We start from the raw sequence: 24,533 nt of genomic DNA on the forward strand, positions 1-24,533 counted from the left end.
CCGGAGTCGCCCATCAGACCTGGTGCATTTTTACCAGTGACCCCTCCAGAGTGGGCCCCACTCCCTGGAGGCCCCATTCCCTGGAACCCGCCTCCTGGTCAGCTGGGCAGTTCATCTGAGGCCAGTTCACTGGACTGTTCGCGAAGACGCTGGCGGACTGCGGGCCTGGGGCTACTGGACGAGGCAGAGCTAGCAGGGCCTCTGACATGGAGTGAGGCGGCCAAGGGACACAGCCCCGGCACTCGGGGAGCTGCCATAACTCTCCAGTTATCTCGGAAGCCTCAGAGCTGTAATTTCTTGGCTGAGGCGGATTCCTATTTCACAATCCAGAAGCAGAAACAGTCAAAATCGCACAGCTCGCTCCACCCATCAGTCATTTCCTCTTATGTGAGGGATCAGGCTTCCCCTCTCACTGCAGAGCAGCGTCCCGGGGGGCCTCTCCAGGACAACACGCAGACAGACAGGGCTCCAGGCCACCAGGATGGCCACACCTGCCTCCCGACCCCGCCCACTTCTGCCGTCCCTGCTGCTGCCTCTGCTGCTGGGCGTCACCGGTGAGTGCCGACCTCGGGGCCCACCGGGCAGGGACGCTCACCTGAGTGTGGTGGTGCCGGTGCCCCCAATGGCAGGGGGCGGATGGATCTCTGTTCCAGGCCCTCTTTCTTCACCACCTCTTCCTCTTTAAGACATTTCTCTAAATGTTTTCTTTTACAACAAAGATCTCCCCAAACAAATCTCCGCAGGATGCTTATTACTTGGAGGGGTCCTTTCCCCTTCCACTGAGGTCCAGACGGACTCTACCCCACATGACATTTCTCTACGGCCGGGCTTCCCACCCATCCTCACTTCCCACGCTTTTGTCATGCTGTGAAGGCTCCATGACCCCTGTGGCTTGACTGCAGGACCTCATGCCACCCTGAGGGTGAAAACCCCAGAACCCGGGAGTCAGGGCTGCCCTAATTAAGACGGAAATGATGATAGAAAGATCGATCGATCGATCGATAGATCACAAGGACTCCACATGCCACCTAGAACTATTAGAAAACTGGTTAAGTGTTACTTTATAGACTACTAAGCCTCCCAAAATCTCAGCATCCTAAAGGAAAATATACACATTTTATAGTAGTATATAGTATATAGTATATTATATAGTAAATATATATATTTAATATGTATAAAGATCGATCTCACAACTCTGGCATCACTACCTGAGCCCAAATCAAGAGTCAATGTTCAGCTGACTGAGCCACCCAGGCGCCCCCTAAAGTTATATTCTTGATGTGGGAGTTAATCCCGCCGGCCCACCCCCTTCTCCCCAGAGCCCACCCCCACACTCAGCAGACAGGCAAAGCGCCCCTTCTCCTCCTGGCCGGTTGATAGCTCAGTCAAGATGCCGTCCAGCAAAGTGGTTAAAAGTGCAGATAATTTTTTGAAACCGACCTTCCAGGTCTCAAATCCAAATTCATCACTGATACCCTGTTTGACCTGGGACAAGTTAGGAACCTCCCCGTGCCTCCATTGTCTTATCTGGAAACAGGGATGAATAATACTGCCTTTCTCGCAGAGTCGTGACGGGACTCAACAGGAGCAAGTTCATGTATTTCCGTGCTTAGAGTGACGCCTGGCACGCAGAAGGGTCTATGGAAACCCTTCCAGAGTTTAGTGAATGCAAATATGAGCACATAAAAACAGCCCTACTGATTCTGGCCATTACAGCACTCACTCTGTGTCCTTGACAACCCATGTCTTCATTTAAAACTCACAGCACTCGGGGCGCCTGGGTGGCTCAGTCAGTTAAGTGACCGACTTTGGCTCAGGTCATGATCTCACAGCTTGTGAGTTCAAGCACCACATCAGGCTCTGTGCTGACAGCTCAGAGCCTGGAACCTGCTTCACATTCTGTGTCTCCCTCTCTCTCTGCCTCTCCCCCACTCACACTCTGTCTCTCTCTCTCTCTCTCAACAATAAATAAACAATAAAAAAATTTTTTAAACTCAAAGCACTGATGAGGAAGGGCTTGATCCATCCTGCCTGACAGAGAAGAAACAGAAACCAGAGAGAGGGGCTTCCCCCAAACAGCAAGCTTGTCCGGTGCTGGAATCCGGCCTTGAACCCACATCAGCCTGACTCCAGGTCCACAGACTCCGGGCCGTCCAGGCACAGTCCTGAGTATTTTTCAAAGTTCCCAGGTCTAGTCCCACAACAAAGCTACAAGACAAGTCCCCAGGGCCAGGCAGGGGACCTGGAACTGACATGTGTTCCCTCTGGGTGTGGCAGGTGAGGCGGAGCTGCAGGTGATCCAGCCTGAGAAGTCGGTGTCTGTGGCAGCTGGGGAGACGGCCACTCTGCACTGCACCGTGACCTCCCTGATCCCCATCGGGAAGGTGGAGTGGTTCAGGGGGACAGGGCCAGACCGGGAGTTAATCTTCAGTTACAGAGGAGGACACTTCCCCCGAGTAACAACTGTTGCAGACGCCACAAGGAGAAACAACACGGACTTCTCCATCCGCATCAGCAACATCACCCCAGCAGATGCCGGTACCTACTACTGTGTGAAGTTCCAGAAAGGGACCCCTGATGTGGAGTTTAAGTCTGGACCCGGCACCAGAGTGTTTGTGCCTGGTAAGTCCAAATCGCTGAACACCCATCCTGTTGTTCTAACATAGTCACAAGCTCCTGGCTCTCAGCCCAAGGCTCCCTCTTTGTTAGGCCTTGTGTCATGGTTGAGTTGAATACTCAGGGCAAACTGAATATTCAGGGCATCTTCTATCAAAACAGTGCTAGGGGCTGGATTTACTTGCCCACGAAAAATCTGGGCAAACTGCAGGAAACGATGGTTGGCAAGACATTGGACATCAGGGGGACCCAGGTGGCTCAGTCGGTTAAGCCTCTTACTCTTGATTTCAGCTCAGGTCATGATCTCATGGTTCATAAGATCGAGCCTCGAGTTGGGCTCTGTGCTGACAGGACAGAGCCTGCTTGGGATTCTCTCTCTCCCCCTTTCTGCCCCTCCCATGCTTTCTCTCTCTCTCTCTCTCTCCCTCAATCTCTCTCCCGCCCTCTCCCTCTCTCCCTCTCTTTCTCTCTCTCTCAAACTAAATAAATAAACTTTAAAAAGAAAAAAAGACATTAGACATCAGGCAACAAAAGACAGTGATCCCTGAGAGAGGAGAAACCAATGTGAAAACCAAGGATGCCTCCAGCTTACTCTCTGAGAAAGCTTCCACGCCACCATTCAGTAAGAGAACGCAGAGGAGTACTGGCAGTACAGGAGTACTGTAGCTACAAGTCCGAATGCAAAATGGCAGGAGTTTTCAGAGTAGAGCACCAAATATGAGAAAGCTATACAGAGGGAGAGCTCCAAAGATCTTGAGTATTGTTGGCTGGGTACTGAAAAACTGTTCATAAGAACATACATGCACATGAATTCAAGTGCATGGCCTCAAGGGAAAATATCCCTGGAGCTCACACAAGGCCATGAATGGTGCCTGTTCCCACCAATCTGAGTGAAAAACCCTATAATTCATGGGGCATCCGGTAGCGTATGCAGAAAGGGTCTGCCTCGGTAAGAGGTGAAAAAAAAATTTAGCTGTAGACCAAATGACGCTGTGGTCCTCTAAACTTAAATACGACATATGAAAACATCAAACCATTTCCAGGTAATTTAACCATGTCCCCAAACAAGTTCAGGCATATTTATAGGATTACAAAATACCTAACACCAAACAAAGTAAAATTCACAACATCTAGCATGCCGTAAAAATTACCAAGCTGACAGATGGTCATTACAGTTATCGTGGTGAGCACAGAATAATCTACAGAATTGTGGGATCACTATGTTGTACACCTGAAACTAATAGAAAATTGTAGGTCAACTGTACTTCAATAAAAATTTTAAGATAACCAAGCAGGAAAATACATTTAAAATGTGAATCAATCATCTGAAACCTAACCAGAAAAGACAGATACAGGATTAGTACACCAGGTCATTAAAGTTAGTATACCACTATGCATGGTCAAATAGAGGAAAGGCTGAATATGTTAAGTAGAGGCATGGAAAATATTTTCAAAGATCCTTACTGAATCTTTAGAGATGAATATTGCAATGCCTAGGATGAAAAATACACACTGGATGAGATTAATGGCAGATAAGACACTGGAAAAAAATTGAAATACAGCAATAGACACCATCCAAAATTATACACAGAAAGATAAAAGACTGAACAAAGACAAACACAGCATCAGTCAGCTGTGCAAAAACCTCAAGTGGCCTAGTAAATATGTATTACAGAATCTGAAGGAAGAAAGGGACAGAAAGTCTGAAGAAATAATGGTTCCGTTTTTTCTACATATGATGAAAAATATGAACACGTGGATCCCAAAAGCTCAGTGAACTCCAAGCACAAGAAACATGAAGAAAACTACACCAAAGTGCATCATATTCAAATTGCATAAAACCAGTGATAAAGAAAAGACCTTAAAGGCAACAAGAGGAAAAAAAAAGATACAAAGAAAAAAGATACATTTGACAGAGTTCTCAAATGATACAAGCCAGAAGATAATGAAGAAACACCTTTTAAAAGTATTTTTCAATGAGATAATATAACAATCCTAATTGTTTATGCACCCTATGAAAGAGCTTCAAAACACATGACACAAAAGTTCATAGAATAGCAAGGATAGAGAAACAAACCCATAACTATAGTCTCCAATTTCAACACTCCTCTTCCAATAATTGGTAAAACAAGCAGGCAGAAAATCAATAAGTATGTAGAAGACTTGAACAGCATCATAAAACAATGTGAGCTGACAGTTATAGAGCACTCCACCCCAAAACAGCAGGATACACATACTTTTCAAGTACAAAGGAAACATTTGCCAAGATGTACCACATCCTGGACCATAAATTGTCTCAGTAAATTTAAAATAAGCCATGTCATACCAAATGTGTTCTCACTGGAATTCTATTGATAATAACAAACGATCTCTGGAAAATCCCCAGACATTTGGAAACAAAATGACATACTTCTGAATAATGTGCTATCAAAGAAGAAATAAATGGAAAAAGAGACAGCATCCTAAACTGAATGCACATGAAAGTACAACATACCACATTTGCGGGATGCAGCTAAAACCGTGCTTAGGGGGATATTTATAGCACTAAAATGCCTGCATTAGGAAAAGTCCGAATTGAAAGTTTGAAAAATTTCAATTCAGCAACCTTAAAAATTAGAACAAGAAGAATGAATGGAACCCAAAGTAACCAGAAGACAGGAAATAATAAAGAGCAAAGTAGAAATCAGAAATAGGAAATGGAAAACTAACAGAAAAGCCACTAAAACCAAAAGCTGGTTCTTCGGAGGAAAAAATCAGTAAAATTTATAAACTCCTAGCCACATAGCCAATCAAGAAAAATGAGAGTACACAAATTAGTAAGGGAAGGGTGAAGTCAGACCGTCAATGAAGGGTGTGTCACCAAGCCCACCACCACGGTGGGCAAATGGAGCTCAATCAAGCGGGAAGCTACGAGAAATGACACAGAACGTAAGTCTCAGAGGTAGGCCGTCACCAGGGGTTAGTGACTGACGGAATGATGGACTAGACAATAATAATCTACGGTTGTTAAAGACATTGGGCTAAAAGGCTGGCGGAGAACTTCAGAACAAAGGATCAGGCTGACAACATCCAATGCCACTAGTCAATCTGAATGCCATAAAAAGACAGCCAGATATTACATGGCTTCTAAAGTTATCAGCACCACCTATGAAGTATTCTTGCCCAAACGATGAACTTGATTCTAATCAACTAGATCCTTTAGACACAACTACAGGCAACACAGGGGAGAGAGGAACATGTCAAATGATACCACAGGAATATAAGACAGAATGTGGAAATTTCTGCTGATCTTTTCTGCAGACTTGGTTTTTTCAACAAATGTTAAGAAAAATAAGAGGAAAGGGAAATTCCTTCAGAAAAGGAGATTTAAGGACACCTGAGTGGCCCAGTCAGTTAAGAGTCCGATCTCACGGTCATGAGATTGAGCCCTGCCTTGGGCTCTACATTGGCAGCTCAGAGCCTGCTTGGGAATCTCTCTCTCTCTTTCTCTCTCTCTTCCCCTCCCCTGCTCGCCTGCTCGCTCTCGCTCTCTCTCGCTCTCTCGCTCTCTCTCAAAAGAAATAAACAAACATTTTTAGGGGCACCTGGGCGGCTCAGTCAGTTGGGCGTCCATCTTCAGCTCAGGTCATGATCTCACAGTTAGTGAGTTAGCTGTGCTGACAGCTCAGAGCCTGGAGCCTGCTTTGGATTCTGTGTCTCCTTCTTTCCTCCTCCACTGCTGTGCTCTATCTATATCTCAAAAATAAATAAACTTTTAAAAAATAAATAAATAAACATTTTTAAAAAACAAAAAAAAGAAAGGGAGATTTAAAGGACATTGCAAGGGGTTCCTGGCTGACTCAGTCAGTAGAGCATGTGAACTCTTGATCTTAGGGTCGTGAGTTCAAGCTCCACATTGGGCATGGAGCCTACTAAAAAAAGAAAAGAAAAGACATAGCAACAAAATGTAAATATGGATCTTGTTTGCATCCTGAGTCAAACAAACCAATTATAAAATGATATTTGTGAGACAAGCGGGAAAATTGGAATGGTGACAAGTATTAGATAATACAATGGAATTATTGTTAAATTTTAAGTATAATCATGGGATTTTGATTATGTTTAAAAAATAATTCTTAACTCTTACATATACATGGTGAGGTAGTTGTGAATGAAACAGCAGAGTGTCTAGTATTTGCTTTATTTTTTTTTAATGTTTTATTTATTTCTAGGAGAGAGAGAGACAGCATGAGCAGGGGTATTTGCTTTAAAATAATGCAGTGGATGGTGAAGTATAGGTAAAACATTTGTTGATAATTTATTGTTAAAATCCCATGATGAGTAATTTCTATTTTTAAAATTTTTTTTATATTTGAGAGAGAGTGTACATGTGTGTGCAAGCAGGGGAGGGGCAGAGAGAGAGGGAGACTGACAATCCCAAGCAGGCTCTGCCCTGTCAGCAGAGAGCCCAATGGGGATCCAACTCCCCAACTGCGAGATCAACCACGAGATCACAACTGAAGCTGAAGTCAGACGCTTAACCAACTGAGCCATGCAGGCACCCTGAGTAATTTTCATTTTTAATGTGTGTTTTAAGGGTGTTTTTTTTTTAAGTTTACTTTTTTACTTTGAGAGAGACCAACAGCGAGTGGGGAAGGGGCCGAGAGAGAGGGAGAGAGAAAGAGAATCCCAAGCAGGCTCCACACTGTGAGTGCAGAGCCCAATGCGGGGCTCAAACTCACAAACCATGAGATCATGACCTGAGCCCTAATCAAGAATCGGGCACTCAACTGCCTGAGCCACACAGGTGCCCCAGAGTGGGTTTTTTTGTTTTGTTTTGTTTTGTTTTGTTTTGTTTTGTTTTTGTAACCCAAGCGTATAAAATCCCTGAAAAGTCTTTGTCCACTCCCAGGTGTTTGTGTTCCCTAAACTGAAGTTCCCTACAGTATTTGGCAGTATGAGACGTACTGAAAGGAGTTACACATAACTGGCAGAAAATTTAGGGATGAATTTGTCACAGGTTCATAAAAACTAAACAAATGAAAAGAATGAAACAATTAGGGGTGCCTGGCTGGCTCAATGGGAAGAGTATGCGACTCTTGATCTCTGGGTCATGAGTTCAAGCCCCACGTTGGGTACAGAGATTGCTTAAATAAATAAAAACTTAAAAAAAAGAGAGATAAAAACTCCTGGGAAAACAAAAGGCTGTACAAGAAAGAAAATGTAATCATGGTATATTATATACCCCTGTTGTGAACAATGTTCCTTTGGTCCTAGAAATATAAATGCTGAGTACTGATAAATGATTTTAATATGTCTATGATAGGAGGATATACGGAGAGGAAGTGTGAATGGCAGGAGGGAGATGTAAGAGAGCTAAACCATCATCTTTCATAGTAAAAGGTCTATCCATAATATATAAAACTGAACCATCATCAATATATAAAGCTAAACCATCATCTTTCATAGTAAAAGGTCTATCCATAATATATAAAACTGAAAAATAGAGAAATGAGTGTATAAACATGTTATTTAGAAACACAGAAACGTCCAAAGGATCAAGTAAAATAGTGAAAAGCGGTTGGTCTGTAACTTTTCCCAGGAGAGGACGCAAGGGGTCTGCTTTTAATTATTTACTTTATGTGAATTTTTAAACAATGTACTTTGGAAAGGAGGGGAGATGGGGAGGGGGAGGGGGAACGACAAGCTCTGATCACCAGGGTCTGGTGTCCGAGTACAGACCAGAAGGGTGGAAAAGCAGTCAGTGAGGCCAGTTGGCAAGGCTGTTACGCTAAGAAAGGTCATAATAAAACTTAGGCAGAAGAGAAGACTGGAGAGGAGAGATCGGGGTAAGTCTAGCTGGGTGAACTTTAAGGGCGGGCTTCACACTAGAGAGTAATTCGCCATCTTCGTTTCTCTCTCTTCTCTCTCAACATTGCCTTGATCAAAGTGAAGCCCTCTCTTCCAGAGGTTTCTGGCCCCTCCAGCAGGGTCAGCCCAGGCCAGACAGTGAATTTCACCTGCACATCAACTGGCTTCTTTCCCAAAAATATATATCTGAAATGGTTTGAAAATGGCATGGAGCTCCCAGTCCTTCAGACCTTCATCTTCCTGCCTAAAGATACTTCATCCTACACCATCGTCAGCACTACCCAGGTGACCCTTGACTTGTCTTCATTCCACTCCCAGATCACCTGCCAAGTGGCTCACAGTACACTGCCCCAACCCCTCAGTAGGCATGTGAACATCTCCAAATTCCTCCAAGGTAAGGGCCCCACCCACCCACCCAAATGGCCAGCCATTGGCGACTATGTCATATTCCCCGTTTGGCCCAATTCACTTGCATCTTCCTATTTATTCTTCAGCAAATCCCTCGTGGGACGGGTACAAGGGTCCCTATCTCATATGATCATCCTCCTTACATGATGCCACTGTCGGCTCCTTCTCTTTCAGAGCCTATTGTATTGGGGAGGTAAAAGTTGATTCATTCCATTCAGCAAGTGTTTACTGAACATCTGCTATGTGGTAGCACTATTCGAGGGGCCGGGGATCCCATGGTAAACAGAACAGACCTAGTTCTGCCTCCGCGAGCTCACAATCCCCTAAGTCCCATCAACGAGATACAAACACTATACAGTTCTAACTTGTAACCTGTGCTATGGGGGGTAAGGGGGGAAGAACTAAGGGTTAAAAGAGAAGAAAACAGGAGAAATCCACCTTACTCAGGAACGCCTTTTTGGAGAAGCGATGTTTTAGCCGTAGCATGAAAGATGAAAGCTGCCAAGCAAAAAGGGGAGAAGAAGAGGTGTGTTTTCCAGGCAGAAGAAAGAGGTGTGCCAAGGCCCTGTGATGGGAGTGGGGAGTGAGGCATGGTGAACAGCGGGGAGGAGGCCCATGTGGCCAGGGCTTAGTGAAAAGAAGGGTGTGGGGGAGGGGGGTGGGGAGAAAGAGGAAGCTGGAGAGACAGAAGCAGGGACCAGACCACACAGGGCTTCAAGCCACAGCAAGGAAGTTTCTCCCTCTTGCATTGCTAACCACCACGCCCACCACCGCTTTGCTGCCAGTCACTACATTTGAAACACGTTTCTTAAACCCACCCTAGCGTCAGGGGAGTGGACAGTGCAGGCAAGGCCACACCCTTCTTGCTCTGACTTCGTAAAAACAAAGCCATTACCGAGTGTTGGATCAGACTTTGCGGAAATGTGGAAGGAGAGGTGAAGGAAATCAGCATCATTGCTGCTCCCAGGTCCATGGTCTGGCCTTCGCAAGGGCCTCTGCCCAAGGGGTCTGCACCCTCACCTCTACAGGGCAGAGTCCCACTCACCTCCTGCAGATGAGCACATGCGTCCCAGGGCTCCAGAGCCCCAACCACCCTTCTCTATGCGCTCCAGCCAAAGAGAAGTAAAGAGAAAACCCACTAACAGCATCACAATCTCCACAGCAGACCACCCCCACTGGAGGCAATTTGTGGCACCAACGTAAAGCATTGAGCTCCTCATTTTTTAAATGCCTCCCTCCCTAAATAGTAGTCTCACCTTGCTTAGATAAGAGATAGATACCATGAGAGGGTTCCAGCCCGGAAATGGAATTCCAGCCCCCACCTGGAGCATCCCAAAGAAGCGATGTGTCCCTGCCTCACGCAGATGAGGACATCAAGACCCAGAGAAGTAAAATGACTGGTCCAAGGTCCATGTGGCTCTTAAGTTCATTAGGTGGGATGTGAACCCCATAGTACACCTCTCTGGATGGCCACGTCAAACCTCACCTGCTGTAAGAAGACCCCATGCAGAGATACCAGAGCAGGGCAGTGTCCCACCTTCCCCAAGGAAGGTGCTTTGGTCATGGTCAACTGGGAGACGGCATTATGCAGCTCTCTATAGTTTCTCCAGACCCCTTCTCCTTCCCCACATCAATACAGAGACACTCCATCAACCCAGTCATCCAAGCCAGAGAACTGCTCTCACCCAACCTGTCACCAAGTTCTACACAATTCACTTCTCACATCTCTGTGACCCCATCCATTGCTTTCTGCTGCCACTGCCCATGTTCATCTCTTAGTTCAAGGCAACATCATCTCTTACCTGGACACCACAGTCTCTTTTCTCCTACTCACCATTACCCTTGACAGGCCATCCCCTCAACCCCCAGCAGCCAAGGGTGTTTTATAAAGGAAGCCAGATCCTGTCCCTTCTTTGCTTAATGCCCTTCAGTACCTCACCAGTGCTCTTGCAAAAATAAAACAAAATAAAACCCTTATCAGGATGTTCAACAGCAGTCTTCAAACATTTTTGAGATAACTGTGAAGAGCTATGTAGTTCATCATATATTTTCTTAAGTTTACTTATTTGAGACAGAGAGTGTGCGAGTGAGTGGGGAAAGGACAGAGAGAGAAGGAGAGAATCCTAAGAAGGTTCTGCACCAGAAACACAGAGTCCAACATGGGGTTCGAACTCACAAAGCGTGAGATCATGACCTACGCGGAAACCAAGAGCTGGACACGTAACTGACGGAGCCACCCAGGCCTCTATATGATATATTTTAAAGTTAACATCTGAAATTATTCATCGCAGACTTAAACAGTTGCATGGAACAGTACCCCAAGGATATTACAAATATTACATCTCTCTGGGGCACCTGGCTGGCTCAGTTGGTTAGGCGTCCATCTTCAGCACAGGTTATGATCTCATGGCTCATGAGCTCGAGTCCCACATCAGGCTCTGCATTATCAGTGCTTGGGATTCTCTCTCTGCCTCTCCCTCTGCCCCTCGCCTACACACACACACACACACACACACACACACACACACACACACAACATGCTCTCAGGCTCACTTTCTCTCTCTCCTAAAATAAATAAATAAACTTTAAAAAAATTTTCTTTTTATTTCTAGGAGAGATAGAGAAACAGCGTGAGCAGGGGAGGGTCAGAGAGAGAGAGGGAGACACAGAATCTGAAACAGGCTCCAGGCTCTGAGCTGGCAGTCAGCACAGAGCCCGACTCGGGGCCCGAACCCACGAACCGCGAGATCATGACCTAAGCGAAAGTCGGACGCTCAACCAACTAAGCCACCCAGGTGCCCCTAAGTAAACTCTTAAAAAGAGTAGACTCCCATTTAAAAAAAAAAAAAAAAAGAGGTGCCTGGGTGGCTTAGTCGGTTGAGTGTCTGACTTTCGCTTAGGTCATGATCTCGCGGTTCGTGGGTTCGAGCCCCGCGTCGGGCTCTGTGCTGACTGCCAGCTCGGAGCCTGAAGCCTGTTTCAGCCTGTGACTCCCTCTCTCTCTGACCCTCCCCTGCTCACGCTGTCTCTCACTCCCCTTCTGGTGGGGAGTGGCAAGGTTCTAGAAGACATCTGGGGACTTGCTGTGGCCATCTGGGGAAAATACAGTCTGCCCCATGTAGTTCACTCCTATCCATCTTTCATATGTCTTCTCAAAGGTCACTTCTCCCACAAACTCTTCCCTATCCTGCCCCACCTCCAGCCCAGGTCAGGTGCCTCCCTAGTAGGCTTTCAGAACCCCTCTGAGGGTCATGTGACTGCTTTTTCTTCCTTGTTCCTACCCCCCCACCCCCATCAGAGCAGGAGATCCGTGAGGCAGGAACTATGTCTGTCTTGCTCATGGCCGTATCCCAAGAGTCAAGGGCAGTGCCTAGGAAGATAAGGATGCTCCTTGAGCATCTTTTGCATGAAGGAAGGAAGTGATGAAGGAAGGGCTATTGTTTCAGTTACACCCACAGTGACTGTATCAGCACACGGTGTCCCAAGCCTCCAGGTGGCCATCCTCACCTGCCACGTGCGAAGGTTTTACCCTGAGGTCATACAGATCACCTGGCTGGAGACCAACAGATCCATTAAGACCTGTGAGGCTTCCGCCCTGAGCAAGAACACAGATGGCACCTTCAACCAAGACAGCCATATCCTGGTTTCCACCTCAGAGGACACAGCACTGATCACCTGTCAGGTGTGGTGTGACGCCCGGCCGTTGGCCCAGGCCAGTATGCGGCTGAGGGAGCGCAGAGCCGAGCCAGCATATGTGGGTGAGTAGGGCTGGAATGACCGAGCAGGCAGAGGTTCACGCCTGGCCCCAGAAAGGCCACGTTCACAGGCCATGTTTGTCTTGTGTGACCTTGAGGAGGTCACTTCGCCTTTCTGTAACTCAGTTTCTTCATCTATAAAACGGGACAGTGATTACAACCACCTCTTCAGAGTGGGCTAAACAGCGGGAAGCCCCGCTTTCACCACTCCCGTTTCACCAGATCCTCCCGTGAATTCGTTAAGTTCCTGTGAATTATCTTCCCTCACTTCCACCCACCCTCTCAGAAGCTGTTCAGATTCAACAAGTCCTGAGGGCCTACAAGGTGCTTTGACTGGGTGTTCCCATTTGATACAGAAACGTTCTAAGGTCCATGTCATAATCCCCAGTTTAAAGATTAGGAAACTGAGGCTTGGAGAGGTGAGGTGACTCTGTCAGTCCAAGGTACAGTCTTGGTGCTGGAGTCTGGGGTGAGGCTGAGCCTGTCCGGGGGATGAGTGGCAGGACCAGGAAGCCAAGTTCATCCTGATATCTTTCCGTCACCAGATGCCAGAGCGTTCAGCTCCCTCTTCGGAACCCTCATCCTGCTTGGCTGGAAGTTATTTCCCCTGACCGTGCTTGGCATCTTCTATGTCCTCAAGAGGAGATTTCCTTCCAAGTAAGAGGGACCTCAGATAGAGGCTGGCTTTCCGGGGGTGGCGGGGAGAAGACTCCAAGGCAACAGAGAGCACTGTGAGGAGAAGCCACACAGCACTCCCCATGCGCACCTAGCCTGAAGGCATGTTGAATCCAGATGGTCCCTAAGAGTCACACCGCAGTCCCTTCAACCTTCCCCTCTGCCCCTCACAGCTCCAGTCTGAAGATGCACAAAGATGCAAGCCCCTCCTTGGTCTGGGCAGGGGGAGCGCTTCAGGAGGGAGAGTGAGTGTGGAGACAACACTCTCGAGGCGGCCTCCGAGGAGAAGTGGGGGAACAAGGGCTTTGCCCCAGCTCCCCACTCCCTCCGCAGGTCAAGGGCACCACAAGGCCATCCTCAGTGACAGAGGATCCCCGTGCCCTCCCGTTTTATTTAGGAGCACTGACCCAGGGGAGGCACTGGCTCAGATGTCTGCAGCCACTACCAAAGCCTCTCCTGCCTCATCCGCCTTCTGAGACCCAGCAGTGCTGGCTGTCCCCCCATCTCCACCTGCTACAGTCAGTCCCCAGAGGAGACGAGATCCCGGACTGAGAGAGTCAGTCTGAGAGGTAGACTCTCACATCCAATGAAGGAGAGGAGCTTCTCTGGAAATTCTGGGCGTGAAGTTCATGACCCTGAGCAAGAAATCCAGCAGAGGCAAAACAGACTCCTACACAGGAAGAAACACAATAACTGCACTTTGGAAGGCCCCTCCCAGACTCCTCAAGGAAAGCCCATGGTGGGCACCCTAACTGCTATGACACCTTTACAGCTCCATCATTAAAACAGTATTGTTTAGGGGCGCCTGGGTGGCTTAGTCGGTTAAGCGTCCGACTTTCGCTTAGGTCATGATCTCGCGGTCCGTGGGTTCGAGCCCCGCGTCGGGCACTGTGCTGACTGCCAGCTCAGAGCCTGGAGCCTGTTTCAGAGTCTGTGACTCCCTCTCTCTCCGACCCTCCCCTGCTCACGCTGTCTCTCTCTCTCTCTCCTAGAAATAAATAAAACATTAAAAAATTTAAAAAAAAAAACAAAAACAAAAAAAAAAACAGTATTGTTTATAAAGTTTATTTATTTATCTTGAGAGAGAGAGAGTCCGTGCATGAGCAGTGGAGGGGCAAAGAGTGAGGGAGGGAGAGAATCCCAAGCAGGCTCTGAGCTATCAGCACACAGCCCCGACGCGGGGCTTGATCCCACAAACCGTGAGCTGAAATCAAGAGTTGGAAGCTTTATGGGGCTCTTGGGTGGCTCAGTCGGTTAAGCCTCTGACTTCAGTTCAGGTCATGAGCCGGCGGTCTGTCAGTTGGAGCCCCGTGTCGGGCTCTGTACTGACAGCTCAGAGCCTGGAGCCTGCTTCAGATTCTATGTCTCCCTCTCTCTCTGCCCCTCTGCCACTCACACTGTCTCACAAAAATAAACATTAAAAAAATATATTTGGAGGCTTAACCAACTGAGTCTTCCAGACCCCCCAGCATCATTAAAATAGTATTAAAGGAAACATTTATGGACAATAAACTTATGAAGAGATGGCCAATCTCATTAGTACAGGAAAGGCCAAAGCAAAACCACACTGAGATGCCATTTTTCTATACTCAGATAGGAAAAGTGAAGAAGCAACTGGGTCTTTCTCACGTTGCTAATGGGTATATAAATTGGCAGAGCGACTTTGGAAAACAGTTTGAAAAATCTGAACTTGAGTATTCACATACCCCATAACCTGCCCTTTACAGTTATATATACCCAAAGAAACTCCTGCACATGTACTCCAGGAAGTATATTCAAATACCTACGTGGTAGTACAGTTTAAAAATAGAAAAACCTGAGAACAAGCCAAATGCACATTTTAAAAAAAAAATTTTTTTTATGTGTATTCATGTTTGAGAGCGAGAGTGAGCATGAGCAGGGGAGGAGCAGAGAGAGAGGGAGACACAGAATCTGAAGCAGGCTCCAGGCTCTGAGCTGTCAGCACAGAGCTGGACACAGGGCTTGAACCCACGAGCCATGAAATCACGACCTGAGCCGAAGTCGGACACTTAACCCACTGAGCCACCCAGGCATCCCCAAATGCACATCTACAGGATGATGAGAGAATAATTTAGTACAATCCATGAACGTCCGGTTATTATACAGCAGTAACAGTGAATGAACTATAGCTACACACAATAAGTGGGTAAATTTTAGCAAAGAAAAAAAATATATATATATATAGAAGTAAGCCCCAAAAGATTTCATACAGCATATTATTTTTATAAAGCTAAAAACAGCCAACAGATGTGTTTTAGGGATATGTATAAATACGAGAAACATGTTTTTTTCAAAAAAGAACAATGAGTTCAAGATTTTAAAGAGTAGTATGGGACTAGAGGGTACTATGCTCAGCGAACAAAGTCAGGCAGAGAAAGACAGATATATGATTTCACTCCTATGTGGAATTTGAGAAACACAACAGACCAACATAGGGGAAGGGAAGAAAATTTAAATCAAAACAGAGAGGGAGGCAAATCATAAGAGACTCTTAAATACAGAGAACAATCTGAGAGTGGCTGTAGAGGAGGTAGGGAGGATGGGCTAAATGGGTGAGGGCCAATAATAAGGAGGGCACTTTTGGGGATGAGCACTGGGTGTCGTACGTAAGAGGTGAATCACTGGGTTCTACTCCTGAAGCCAAGATCTACTGTATGTTAACTAACTTGAATTTAAATTAAGAAAAAAAGTTGGGAGAAGGCCAGCTCTCAGACAAAGAATGGTGTATCCCATGATTCATAAATTACCAGAATCTTCTCAGCACTTAGGGCCTGGGTGTTATTTACAGCTTTATGTTACTACTCTGATACTGCATAATAATTTAACCTACGTAAAAGCAAAACTCCTTGGGAATATGGATCGTAATTTCTACTTCTCTATATGTAGCCTGTGCCTTATGCATAGTCCTCACTCAGGGGAACAACAGCAACAAAAAAAGTACTTGTTTTGGTCCGAGCATATCCTAAAATTCTGCAATTATTGTCACTTAAACAAGAATTAGCTCTTGAATTAGAAAGAACAAGAAAACCCTATTTAAAGTCATCATTGGGGGCACCTGGGTGGCTCAGTCAGTTGAGCGTCTGAGTTCAGCTGAGGTCATGATCTCACAGTTCGTGGGTTCGAGCCCCGCGTCGGGCTCTGTGCTGACAGCTAGCTCAGAGCCTGGAGCCTGCCTTCAGATTCTGTGTCTCCCTCTCTCTCTGACCCTCCCTTGCTCATGCTGTCTCTCTCTCTCTCAAAAATAAATAAAACATTAAAAAAAATAAATAAAGTCATCGTTGTTACTGTGGATAATGTGAGTACTATAATTTGCAATGTTCATGGAATTTTAAAATAAAGATCTTTCCCCTAAATTTCTCAGCAAAAAACAAAATTTTAAAAAAAGATCTTATTAGTTGCCTGGGATGGGGGGAGAGAAAAGGACAAGAAAGGTGGGTACAGATAGGTGGATGGAAGTCAATATCAGAATTCTAGCTTCCATGGTAGGTATTGGCTTCATGAATATTCATATCATTATAAACAAAAAATAGAGATAATAATATAAGATTGATAAATAAATATGTAAATGGGAAGGACACAGATGGGCTGATTATTGGAAGGGAAGGAGGGAGGGAGAGAAGATGGAGGGATGGATGGATGGATGGGTGGGTGGATGGGTGGATGGATGGATGGGTGGGTGGATGGGTGGATGGGTGGATGGGTGGATGGATGGGTGGATGGGTGGATGGGTGGATGGATGGGTGGATGGTTGGATGGATAGATGGATGATTAATAAAAGAAGGTCATGCATGGATCAATGATGAGGAAGTCATGAAGCAAAAATTATGACAGGTGCACTTCTACATACTTTAGATTCAAATGAAAAAACTAGAAGGACAAGACCTAAAGAGCCCCCAAGTTCCCTTCCTATTAGGACACTTACAAATCCACATTAGGAGGAAAGCACGGTTGATGGGTGTCACCATGGGTCTAGCACTTCACACCCGGTATCTTATTTCATCCTCATACCAATCACAAGGTGGATACCATTCTCCATTTTGCAGGTGAAAAATCTGAAGGAACCTACTAAGTGTTATTCAGATAACAAGTGGTGGAACCAAAACCCTTGGATTCCGACTAGTTCTGCTCAGTGCTTTCTAGGGAGCCACACCACCTACTGTCTAGGGACAGACGGGGAGGCCTTGATTCATCCTCATTCTCCTGCTTCCCAATCTCTCGGGCCTGCTGTTCTATGTTAAAGCCCACCCCGTGCCCCCGAGTGGGGGGCAGAAGGGGTGAACACATGCACTTTTCCAGCCTAGAGTAGATCTAGGGTCAGTCCTGAGCCCCATAATGGCCCTGGTGAAGCTCTGGGGGAGGTAGTGTGAGCCAAGTTCTGGAGAAAGGCTCTCTGTAGAAGGATAAATATGCCCAGGGGAAACAGGCATCCTACTGTGAGTTTGTTTCACTGCGGCCTTGAACTTTTGTAGTCATAGCGATGGAGGGCCTGAGCCCAACCCCCATTACCCCTCAGACACGAATCTCCTCTTCAACATTTTCTACTCACAGTAGAGCAGTTTCCACTTCAACATCCCCATCCCATCCACCTCTGGAAGACTTGGGACGTCATGGCCTTTCCCCCTCCCCTCCCCCTCCAGAAATGGGGCCAGGACACGGATGAGGCCAGCAAAGTACCTAGGGAGCAAAATTGAGGGAGACACTTTCTCTGGGTTGAGCAAGGACAGCAGGGACTTGCCACCTCATATTTTGTGTCTTAGACTCCATAAGTGTCCAAGTCTCAGGACTTCTGCTCCCTCCCCCCCATTCCTCTTCATGGTTGCTTAGACCCTGATCGGCATGCACCTAGATCACACCAATAGCCTCCTCATGATTCTCACTCTGGAGTCACCAGTCCATACACTGCATAGACATGAGAGTGGTCTTTTTTAAATATTTGCTCAAGAATTTTAAATATCAACTAGCCTTCAATTTAAAAATACACATAAAAAAAAAAAAACACTTCAGATAGTTCCTCACTCCCTAAGTCATACCTCAAGAAGGGGATAGTGATTCCCCCAGATGTCCCATATCTTGACACTAGGGGGAAAATGAACCAGTCAGAAGACTCTCAACTTGGACATGAAGGTGTCTCATCCCTTTAGGACAGAGTTCATGTCCTAAGCAAGCCCACAGCTTCCACACAAATAATTGCTCATGACAAAGAAGGCCATGTCTTCATGTGTTCCGCAAATATTACTGAGTTTATACTATGTAACAGGCACTTGTTTAGACACAGAGAAAATAGTGGTGAATATTGGTAGGGATGGTCCCTTTCCTTGTGGGGTTTACCATCTGATGAGGACAGATACCAAAGAAAGGAGGGAGGGAAGGTAACAGGGAGGGAAGTAGAAGGTAGGAAGAAAAGAAAGAAGAATGGGATACGTGTTCTGAAGAAAATAAAGAGTGCACAAGATACTGCAGATTGCAATGACAGATCTCTACAGGAATCAGGACTTAAGTGGCAGCTGTCTAGAAAGAATAACAGAGAAAGCCTTTCTGAAAAGGGACTATTTGAGCTGATATCTGAAGTTGCAAGAGCTGGGGGAAATACACTCCTCTTACAGGAACCCATGGTAACAAGACCTAAGGTGGGAAGGAATTTGGAACCTTCGAGGAAGAGGAAGGGGGCCACAGGGCTGGAACGAGAGAGTCGTGGGCAAGAAATGGGCAGGAGACACACACAGTGCTCTTGGCCACGGTGGGGAGTTTGGATTTCACCCAAAGAAGAATAGAAAGACATTAGAGAGCTTTAATACCCAGAGCAAATTACAAGATCAGATCCACATTTTTAAAAAATCACCATGAGTCCTGCCTGCGGGGTAAGTAGATTAGAGGAAAGCATGTAACCAGAAAATCCAGATATGAGGTTATTGCAGCAAACCAGGGGCAATAAGGGTGGCTGGAGCTATGGCGGTGCCAATGGAGATGAAGAGAAATTGACTAATGTGAGGGGTACTTAAAGATACAAATGATGGGACATGTTTGAAGACTGAACATGGTACATGATGGAGAGGAAGTCATTGGTGATGGCTCCCTGGCCTGGCTGAGCAATGGATGAGATGGGGAGACAGGCAGAAGAATAGGTTTGGTGGTGGGAATTAAAGGTTGACTTTTGAACATGTTAAATACAGCGTTTGTCCATCATCCTTGTGCCGATGTTGAGTAGGTAGATGAACATATACGTCTAGAGTTCAAGAGAAGGATCAGAGCTGGAGAGAGACTTTTAGAGTCATTGGGTCTGTAAAACTGGCTGCTAGGACAGCTTTTGCCTCTCCATCCTTTCTGCCTCCCAGAAGCCCTTGGACACAATGCAGCCTCCAGGCTCTGGTACAAAAGGGGTACTTCTATAGGCATGGATTGGAAAGGGAAGAAGGGCAAAATGTTTCCATTTATCATGATGGCATGATTGTATACATTTTTTCTTTGCATTTTCATATGATCTCTACAAGTGCTAAGAATGTCTCCCATCTCCCCTGTCACCCTGTGCTACACAGGTGATTCTCATAGTCTTACTGGACACAGGGGCAAAGGACTGCAAAGAGAGTGACATATACGAAAAACATTCACAAGTGGGCAGTGAAACACCTGAGAGGTGCTGATACATTTGCATCTTGGTCAAGATGAGCTGGAAAAGCTCTTGATACGCCTAGTCCAACCCTTCTTCTCCAACTCCTGTTGACAAACAGGGAAGTAGTGTCTTGGAGAGAGTAGGTGACATGATTAGCCTAATGCAACCAAACTCTGATGCAACTCTCAAGCTACCATTCCAGGTGTGCAAAAGTATCACATCTTTTAACTTTTCCATAATTTATCATAATTTCTATCTTACACACTGTTTCCAGGGACTTAACCTTGACATTCAGGTTATCCTCAGTCAAATTAGGGCTCCCCCAATCTCTCCATCCCCAGTAGTGTCTAAGTTGACCCTGTCTATGCAAGCCTCTGCTAGCATGTCCATCACCCTGTGCTGCGCTTAACTACAGATCCACACAAGTGGCCCTAGAATTAACTTCTTCCTGATCTCAGGGCTTCCCTACACCTCCTCACTTTCAGCTCTGTGCACATTGGAAAATCTGGCTACTCTGGAACCCCGGGAAGCTCTGCAGAGTCGTCTGGGGTCCTCTCCACCCAGGCAGAACACATACCCAGTTCCGTTCTACTGTCAGGACAGACTGGGGGCAGGAACTCCACAAGTCATGTCACCAAGAAGGAAGACACGAGTTCTGACTCTCAATCCCTCCAAATTGGACCTGGGGTTTCCAGGAGGAGCAAGTTGCAGGACCTTCTTGTGTGGAAATAGGTTCAAGAATTCCTTATACTCACATAAATGGTTTTACAAAGCTTAGGGTGGAAAGCCACCGCCACAGGGTGAAAGCACCCAAGGTTAGTTAGCAAGATATTATAATGGGATCACAAGTAACTTGTTATATCACCTGCAGGAGACTACTTTCCATCTGGCCCCAATATACTATAGTTGCTCTGATGACAACTTCAAACGCCACTTGCCCCCAGACCCTTTGCTTCTTACACACACACAAGTTAATGATTACTGTCTGACTGTTTTCTTCACGTTCGCCATCTGTGTAAGATCTTGAGCACTCAATAAATACAGAGAGGAAACCTCTGTTTGGGGCTCTTGCCTCCTCCCAGACATTAGCCTCTCTGGTATTCAATTCTATGTCCATTCTCTTGCTGGACAAGAGAGAACACCAGACTCATAGTCTGTGACACCTTTTCAGGAGCCCCCCAATGTCGGCTCCCTCCAGTTTCCCTCCTCTCCGCCACAGATGGGGCAATGCTGCTTAGTCTCCGAGGTGGGCAGAAAGGGATGGAAGTGGATGGAAAGGGGATGGAAGCAGATGAGGGGAGGGCGGGACTGCCTCTACAGGAGACTGTGTTTTTCCAAACTTCCGCATCTTTCATCTGGATCTCAGCTTCTGAAACTCGACAGTGCATTTATACTCTATTTCTGCAATGACAACCTTTCTTGAGACAGATGTGTTACATTTATCTGCTGCCTAACTTGGCTACAAAAAAAGCCCCTGGAAAAAGTGGACTGCAGAGTTCTGCAGACACCAACAGCCACATTCTATAACTACACGCCAAAAGCCTACATACACTTTGTAAAATTCAATGCATCTCAACCCTTGACTATACTCAAAACCATTGAATTCTACACTTTAAACAGGTGAGTTTTATGCTAGGTGAGTTATACCTCAATAAATCTATTTTAAAAAGATGAAAAGATTACAACAACGTGGGGACATTGTACAAAGTTACTCTTTCCTTTCCTTTTCCTTTTTAAACATCAATTTGACTTTGAGGAATAACTATCTAATGCATCCACCACATAAAACACTAATTCTCTCAACCACACAAACACCAAACCTCTATGTGCCTTATTCCTACAAATTTCTAACACTTCCTCCAAATGTGGGAAGAGAGAAAAACACATGAAAACCACATTTCCCCTCCCCAGATTCCTGAGTGGATTTGATCTCAGACTTGGCAGAAAGAAGCAAAAGTCATGAGGAGAACAAATCCCGACAGTGGGATATGTAACTGGTTCTCAGGACCTAAAACTCTGAATCTCCTGCTGACAGTCAATATGATCCTTTAATAATAATTAGTATTAGACTGGTCCATGTATAAGGTTTCTTACTAAACCCACTGTGCACAGTCAGCTAGAGAATTCTCCCCACCCCCAAGCCTTCCCACCGACTTCCTTCTCATCCGACTCTTCCGATCAAAATCTTGATGTCTGTCCCAGTTTCAACCAATTACTCAACCAATCACTAGCCAGGAAGTGGGCTCCATAACTGATGCGGCCCAATGAAGACCCAGCTCCTGAGGCTGGGGCAGGGCCTAGCTACGGACCTCGAAACCCACTGCTGGACAGCACTAGGTGGGGGCGGGGTCTGTGAGGGAGGCGGAAAGGGGATATGGCTGTAGAGAGACCCAAACAAGGGACTCTTCCACTGAGTGGGTGGTGAATCCAGGGAGCTGTGGAAAATGCACCCTGCGGTGTCGGGACCTGGGGGCAGGAAGCCAGGTGCAGGCCAGGTAAGATCTGGTTCCAAGAACCAAAACTCTCATGCAGGAAAATAACTACTGTTAACTTGCTGGCGGCAAGAGCTTAGCCTGGCTTTAATCGGAGTTAGGAAAAAGAATTTAAGCGACATGCTTATTAATGACGGGAGTGGGGTGGGGGGGCGCTTTACGTAAAAATGCATGGTCGACATCATCTTAACCGAAGAATCAAAGCAAACATCACCAGCAAGCAGTGAGACAAATTGAAATTGTGTGCTTCCTGATTGAATGCAACGAGAACTCAGCATCGCTTTTGGGTATCTCTGCCAAAGATGCAAAACCTGACTCTAATAATGAGGAAGCATCAGAAACATCAGGAATGAGAGACATTTTACTTACTATGCCTTTCAAAAGTGTCAGGGTCATAAAGGAATTGTTCTATATTAACAGAAACGAAAGAGACATGGCAAGTGATTGAAACTGGATTTTTTTTTCTATAAAATACTTTTTTGGGGCAACTGGCAAAACTTGTTGGGAGTCTGGAGATAAGATACAAGCCAGATTTGAAGTCAGTCATTCTGGTTCAAGCTCCCTTGCTTTTAACCACCACATAGTCTCCTCCATGCTCTTGTTCCGTCCAGTGACCTTAATTAACAGTCACCCAACAACCCCTAAATATTTTTCCCCACCTGGGACCTCTCCCTTAGGTATTATATCTAACTGCTTACTCAATAGCTCCACTTGGGCACACAATAATATCTCAGACTTAGCATTTAAAAAACTAACCTACACACACACACACACACACACACACACACACGCCTACCACCCACACACAAAACCTGCTCCACCCACAGCCTTCCCATTTCAGTTCATGGGAACTTCATTCATCCAGGTGTCTGAGCCAAAAATCTAGGAGGCATCCCTGACTCCTCTCTTCTCTCATCTCACATCCTTTCTATCAGCAAACTGTGTTAACTCTACCTTAAAATGGATCCAGAAATCGACCACGTCTCTCCGTCTCCACTACCTGAATTCACCCACCACCCTCTTTCTTGAATCGCTGCAAATGAGCTCCTCGCTGGTCTTCCGGCTTCTGCCCTTGCCTCTCTCATCCATGCTGGATACAGTCGGCAGAGGATCCTTTCTTTTTTAGTGTATTTATTTTTTTTGAGAGAGAGGGGCTCTGGAGGTCAGATTGCAAGTTTTTAGAAAGATCGCACTGTGTCCTCACGTGAGCACCTGCCTGTCTCTCTCTCTCACTTCTCCGTGTGTACACACCCGTGTGTGCTTTCCTCGCCGCCGCCTGGGACGGCATTTGGTCCGAGGCTGTCCGCACAGCGCGCGCAGGAGCAGTGTCCCAAGGTCACGTGTTCCCAGTCGCCCGGGGGGTAGGGAGGGAAGGGGTCTTTACCGGTGTAGGGATGAGAGGGCGGGAACTAGGATCGGGGCGGGGTTAATCCTGGCCAATATTTCCAAACGCCCGTCTATTCAGGGGTGTGGCTTTCTCGGCTCTTTTTCTCCTGAGATCGTTTGTTCCCACCTCCTGCGTTGCAATAGCAGTTTAATTACCAGTTTGTGGAACAAATCGTTAAGTACATACGCACGCATATCCAACGGTGCTTTGAGGATAAAGCAAGTTCGAATTCGTGGGAAAAGGATTAAATATTTCTGTTTTCTGAAAAAGATAAAATATTTTGAGAGAGAGAGAGCACTGGGCTTGAACCCATGAACCGTGAAATGACCCAAGGGGAAATCAAGAGTCAGCCCCTTAACCGACTGAGCCCTCCAGACACCCAGCAGAGAATCCTTTTAAAACAATAGTTAAATCTTGCAATAGCTGCTCTTATCACTGAGAATCAACACCAAAGGCCTTGCTTCGGTCCCCATGGCTTCTCACCATCTCCCTCAACTCATCGCCCTATTGTCATTCTATATTTTTTCCATAAGACTGATCGATTTCTGACGTACTGCACAATTTATTTTATATTGCCTGTTTCCCCACATGCATACCTTCTAACTATATGCTGTCTACAGGAGCCTCACTTGAATTTTAAGGACATATGTAGGTTAAAAGTGAAAGGACGGAGGGGTGTCTGGGTGGCTCAGTCATTTAAGCCTCCAACTCTTGGTTTCTGC

General features: G+C 46.1%; 1 protein-coding gene across 1 annotated transcript; it reads left to right on the forward strand.

The window, feature by feature from the left end:
* Nucleotides 1-383: 383 nt before the first annotated feature.
* LOC120235470 (signal-regulatory protein beta-1-like) lies at nucleotides 384-14,102 on the forward strand. The gene is made up of 6 exons (XM_039237815.1): nucleotides 384-554; nucleotides 2,278-2,622; nucleotides 8,546-8,860; nucleotides 12,321-12,632; nucleotides 13,175-13,286; nucleotides 13,702-14,102. The coding sequence occupies exons 1-6, from the start codon at nucleotides 482-484 to the stop codon at nucleotides 13,778-13,780; spliced, it is 1,236 nt and encodes a 411-aa protein (XP_039093746.1). The 5' UTR covers nucleotides 384-481; the 3' UTR covers nucleotides 13,781-14,102.
* Nucleotides 14,103-24,533: the final 10,431 nt, after the last annotated feature.

This window comes from Hyaena hyaena, unplaced genomic scaffold, assembly GCF_003009895.1.
Source record: "Hyaena hyaena isolate Hyena2069 unplaced genomic scaffold, ASM300989v1 scaffold_131, whole genome shotgun sequence".
NCBI classification, from domain to species: domain Eukaryota; kingdom Metazoa; phylum Chordata; class Mammalia; order Carnivora; family Hyaenidae; genus Hyaena; species Hyaena hyaena.

Bases quoted from the DNA above. Each gene is read 5' to 3' on its own strand.
- LOC120235470 (XM_039237815.1), top strand. From the start codon at position 482: ATGGCCACACCTGCCTCCCGACCCCGCCCACTTCTGCCGTCCCTGCTG. The intron at 2,623-8,545 runs GTAAGTCCAAAT...CCTTGATCAAAG, and splicing joins CACCAGAGTGTTTGTGCCTG to TGAAGCCCTCTCTTCCAGAG. The intron at 12,633-13,174 runs GTGAGTAGGGCT...TTCCGTCACCAG, and splicing joins AGCCGAGCCAGCATATGTGG to ATGCCAGAGCGTTCAGCTCC.